The sequence below is a fragment of the Gordionus sp. m RMFG-2023 genome, chromosome 2, assembly GCF_954871325.1.
Source record: "Gordionus sp. m RMFG-2023 chromosome 2, tfGorSpeb1-WG-v2, whole genome shotgun sequence".
Taxonomy (NCBI): domain Eukaryota; kingdom Metazoa; phylum Nematomorpha; class Gordioida; order Chordodea; family Parachordodidae; genus Gordionus; species Gordionus sp. m RMFG-2023.
Genome location: NC_088776.1, coordinates 11,673,817 through 11,679,497, shown reverse-complemented (window position 1 = coordinate 11,679,497; position 5,681 = coordinate 11,673,817). Strand labels below are relative to the sequence as shown.

At 24.2% G+C, this 5,681-nt stretch overlaps 1 protein-coding gene across 1 annotated transcript; it reads left to right on the top strand.

Annotated features, from left to right (window-relative positions):
* Positions 1-2,796: 2,796 nt before the first annotated feature.
* LOC135924969 (m7GpppX diphosphatase-like) lies at positions 2,797-4,046 on the top strand. The gene is made up of 4 exons (XM_065460103.1): positions 2,797-3,132; positions 3,169-3,308; positions 3,363-3,596; positions 3,640-4,046. The coding sequence occupies exons 1-4, from the start codon at positions 2,871-2,873 to the stop codon at positions 3,889-3,891; spliced, it is 888 nt and encodes a 295-aa protein (XP_065316175.1). The 5' UTR covers positions 2,797-2,870; the 3' UTR covers positions 3,892-4,046.
* The last annotated feature ends 1,635 nt before the right edge of the window (positions 4,047-5,681 follow it).

Genomic DNA, 5,681 nt, shown 5'->3' with positions numbered 1-5,681 from the left:
ATAACTTTTCTATGATATCGTTGATAATCAACAATTAAGATCACCTATTTTGATGCTTATAGTCGCGTTAATTTTGTATCTGTCGATTTATAATTGACAGATATGGACGTTGTATATTTTTCGAGAAGATGATATTATTATTAATTGTCTTTGTTTTTAACTTGATCACGTGAGATGAAAGAATAAAGACAATGATATAGTTATATATATCATTGAATAAAGAAAATAAAGAAATATTGAAAAAAATGGATTTTATATGTATAAATGTAATAAGAATATATTTGGTGACAGTTTATATACTATATTAAATTTGTTAAGTTAAACAATCATTTAACAAAAAGTAAAAGTTATTTTTATTTAATAGATTTTGGTATTATAAAAATTATGTAAAAACGGTTTATGGTAATAACAAAAAAATAGAAATTTTAAAATTCTAAAATAAAGTATATCCTATATATAACAAAAACAAAAAATTTTAATATAAAATAATAACAAATTGACTATTTCATCATTATACATTCAATATAAATTGATTATATTAATTAATTATAAATAAATTATATTCAATGAGAATTAATTTTATTCAATAAAAATAAATTATAATTCAATAAAAATTAATTTGAAATCAAATTCTGATATATTTAATATGTTTTTGCCAGAGTTGTACATTTGCTCAAAATAAAAAGATCTTGATCGTAAAATTTGAAGATCTTTTATTTTTTAAAAATTTTGTGTAACGATCTTCAAAGATCTTCATGATATATATTTTTTTCCCCTTTATTAAAAGCCCAGATGTTTTTCAATTTTATTAATATAATATTTCTTTTATGTTTTATACCTCTCCTCCTGCCTTAATGAAAATTGAAAAACATCTGGGCTTTTAATAAAGGGGTAAAAAAAATAAATTTCATGAAGATCTTTGAAGATCGCTTAGATCTTTGAAGATCGTTACACAAAATTTTTAAAAAATAAAAGATCTTCAAATTTTACGATCTTCAAAGATCTTGCTCAAATTTTTGAGCTAGATCTCCCTCAAAAATCTTCAAAGAAGATCTTTTGTACAACTCTGGTTTTTGCATAGAGTTTTAGTTAATTTGAGAAATTCAGAGATTTTATTGAATCTTAGGGGTGGGTGCCAAATAAAATATTATATTTCTTATAGTCGAATATGAACCCATATTAGCAATAATCTAATTACTAACGTGGTTCACTAGGTTGGAATTAAGACTTAACCTGAACGTGTAGTTAGGTAAAAATGAAGATACCTAGAGCCAGCAGCCTTTGGGGTCTCTATAGCAGGCTATTCGCTGGATGCAAACCTGCCTCAAAAACCAATATCTACCCCCTTAAAAAATTCCCACCACCTAGGCAGCAATTTTTCATCATTATTAATTACATACACATTTTTAATTATAATAGTACTTCCTGTAGTAAAGAAGTAATCTAGTCTAATATTTTATTATATTGTATATTATATTTGCCAATTGGATATGATTATATACATATATATTTACGATTAATAAAATAGGTGTTGTTTAACTTCCTAATGTATTATGTATACACTTATCCATTATCGTATAATTATAATCGCCATTTCTAATTATGTTGTTGTATTATATGAATATTGTATAGAAGTATAGAAATAAATAAATGAAAATAATGGTTCTAATTTCGCAAAACTTCCTTCATAAATTTTAAAAAGAATAACTTAAATTATTAATGCTCTACTACTAACTATCAAAATATTGTGAACGTTAATTATTTTTTAGAACATGAATTCAATTAAAACCCCCCACATTTACATATAAAGTATTAATATAATATAATCTTTAACCCTTTTAAATTACCCTTTTGGAAAATAATGTCTATGTGTTTGCAGTATATAAATTTGACTGTCGTTTTATGTTGTAGATATTAATAATATATGTATACTTACATAAAACATAATATTATAACTTTATTATTTATTCGTAATCATTAAATTACAGAGGATTAAAAAATATATATTAAAATGGATATATTAAAAATTAAATATAAAAAAAATAAATATATAGTATATATATAATCTATGAAGACATTAAAAAGGACTATAAAAACAATATATATATTTTAAAAAAAGGGGGGTATAAATCATCCAAGAGAAGAGTTTAAAAAATGTCAATCATTATTGATTCATTCATTAATTTTTATATAGATTCGTGATGTAAGAGATTTTGTAAATTTTTCTGTGTAATTAAAGTTTAGCAATATCATTGTATTATAATAGATCTATAATAAAATTATTAATTTCTATAGTGATATTTTTTGCCCTATTTCATTTAAAAATTTAATAGATTACTCCCAAATAAATTTATCCTACTCCTCTCAATTGCTTACCCCCGCCCCCCTTAAGAAACAGTATTTTGAATAATCTAATACAAATCCCAACCCTAATCATTGCAGCATAACCATAATAAGCTAACTCCTAATGCAGTTCTTCAGCTTGATTAGACTTAACTTGACCCGCGTAGTTCCGTTAAAGCTAAAAGATACTTATTAAATATTCCTGAAATCTCAATAATATTCTTAAGTTAAGAATCTAGAAATTTAAGCTTGATAATAATTATAAATAATCAAATTATAAAATAAATCATAAATAATATAAACAAATCTTTAAAGATAATATGCTAGAAAGAAACCAAAATATTTTTAAATTGGTTTCTATTATGAATTTTTTTTGTCGATCTTTACCTTAAACAGCCTTTTAAAAGTTTCGATACAGGTTTACCTCCATGATACTGATGAAATGACATATATGTCATTGTTATTACATCAGTTTTTATAAAAATCTGTTATATCTCACGGAGCGAAAATTAGGGAAATTTATAATAATGGAGATGAAAAAATTTATGTCACACTTTTCCTCAGAAGTAGATTTTAACGCTTTTGATATCTATGAAATAGTTGAAATAATGCAAACATCATTAAAATTATCTTGTACATATAAAGATTTAATAGATAAAATATTAATTACAATTAAAAAAAGTCAATTTAAATTATCTGATTTTTCTTGCCTAAAATTTAGTGTTGTACTTCATAATAATATCAATCTTGATTGTGAATTTGACATAGAACTACCTTCATTAATAAATAGTAAATATTTATTTATACTATACTAAACATATTTAGAAGCACAAGTTTTGTGTATATGCCCATATCATCCAGATCATAAAAAACATAAGTTTAAGGAATTTTACACTCGCGAAGAAACACCACAGATGTTTTATATTGAAGTAGGTAATTACCTAAGAACTCATAATAAGCCTAAGGTAAGCAAGTTCTGATTTATAATAAAAAATATGTTATATTTAAACCACTCATAGTATTGGATATGTAATATATTGAATGGGAATGCTACAAATGAAAAGATAGTTTACACAACAGATAATCTAATTCCTCAAAAATTTGGATTTGTCTTGCTTCAAGATATTAAATGGGATGGGATATCTGATAAATTTAGATTCATTGCAATTGTCAAGGATCGTAATCTAAAATCTCTTAGAGATTTAAGGAAATCCCATTTACCACTTCTTGAAAATTTAAAAAATTGCTTCAATGTATAAAAAAAACACTAATAATTTTTTAATTTTTTTAAATTAGATTATATCATCAATGCTGCACATGCCCAAATTCAAAATAATAGCATATTTTAGATATCCGCCAAAATTTCTACACCTGCATTTATTAATTGATTCTTATGCTCATCACTTTCAAGGACATTCATATTATTTATCTGAAGTTATACAAAATATTAATCTAAAAAGTGATTATTATGCAAATAAAACATTTACCCTTCATTTAAGAAAATCCGATTCAAATCTAAAATCATATAATCAAAGACCTAACAAATAAATCTTATCTTAATATCAATTTAAAAAAAAATAATTGTTGAATTTTTACATTTATCACTATGAATAACAGTGATGTAATATTGCATGTTAGTATTATTATTTAAAGTAATTAGCTCAGAATTAAAAGTATCTATATTAAAAATTCCAATAACATAATTTTGATAGCAAAAAATATATATATGATTGGTGTAAAATAATATCATTTATATAGTATGTTTAATTTTTTAACAAAACAAAAATTAATATGTCAATTTACCCTATCAACAAGAAAATAAATTAACTTAAATTATCGAAATTTGATTTACTATTCTGCAGCAATATACAAACATATATTAAAGTTAATATATTATAAAAAGACCATTGAAAGATTAGGTAAACAATGTCACTTCACTATTAATTTCTAAAGATAAATAAATTTTGATTCTTTCATAAATTAAGTAGTATAATAACTCCCCATTCCTCCCTCACAATTGGCCTGGAATCTGGCTTATATACATAGCCTCTAGCAGACTGTAAATTGTATAATTTCAAAATCTTATCTAATCTTTAAAATTAACCAGAAAAAATATCAAATGAAAAAAAAACCACCAAATCCTTTACCCCCCACCCTTTTATAAAATTGAAAAATTAGTACTGAGTAAATTCAAACAGGTGTCTATTTTATATTACTGTTTCCTAATCCAAGGGCTTAAGCCAATGCTGTATGGTATAAGTGTATTAAAGATTTTCTTATAAAGTAAACACTATTAGGCAAGTTTTTCTCCCATAAATTTTAATGTTGGTTATACGTCTAGGTGAAATCAATATGCCATTGTGTTACTGCTCAATTGAGCCTTTTTTTAAAAACGGCAAACTCATTACTTTATCTAGGGAAATACTCTGCAAGCCTGAAGATTTTGCTCATATATAGCACAAAGATTTGAGACCGTCTCAAGGTTTAGACAATATTTTCTGGCTAAAATATAGTCAACCATTTAAAAAATCGGCTCAAATTAAAGTGTTTATTAAAATATCAATCTCCATAAGACGAGTTTAAATTGCCATAACATATAGACCTGGCTTACTTACGATTTAGGTTGCAGTATCCCACTAATTGAATTTCTGTCTCACTGAAAAAGATGCAAATAAAAGTCTCACAAAATAGTTAATATGATATCCTAAATTTCCTCAAAACTATCAAAAAGCAAATAAAATGTCAATTCTGATAAATTTAATATATTATACAAATTAGCTTACAATTTAATTCATATTTTATATATTTTAGCAAAGTCAAAATAACTGATTGAGAAATTTAAATTATTCAAATATTACTAATGTTGGAATTTACTAATTATTATTGTTAACTATTGAGCAAACAGTTGTTAAAGGATCGATATCAAAAGATTGACCATTCAGGATTCAATACTAATTTTGGCAAATTTCTCGGTACAATGATTTTCTATTAAAAGAGGATCGTAATCGAAATAATTTTGTTAATAAACTATCCTTAGATCCTTTTTAAAATTTATTTTTACTTTTTCATAAAATAAAATATTATTTTAAATAAAAAATCTATCTCAATAATATCCCTCAAATTTTTCATTTCAATCTTAATACAACATTTAAATCGATTCACAAGTATATTTAATTAAAGTTAAGATAAATATAATTTTTAGGATTACATTTTTTTCAAAAATACCTAGAGCGCCGCTATATTTTAAAATTCGGGAGTGGGAGCTAGCTCTTTTTAAGATGGAATGGAAGAGTGTCACTTATCCTTTACTTTATTTTCTCTTCTAAAAGAGCCGGATC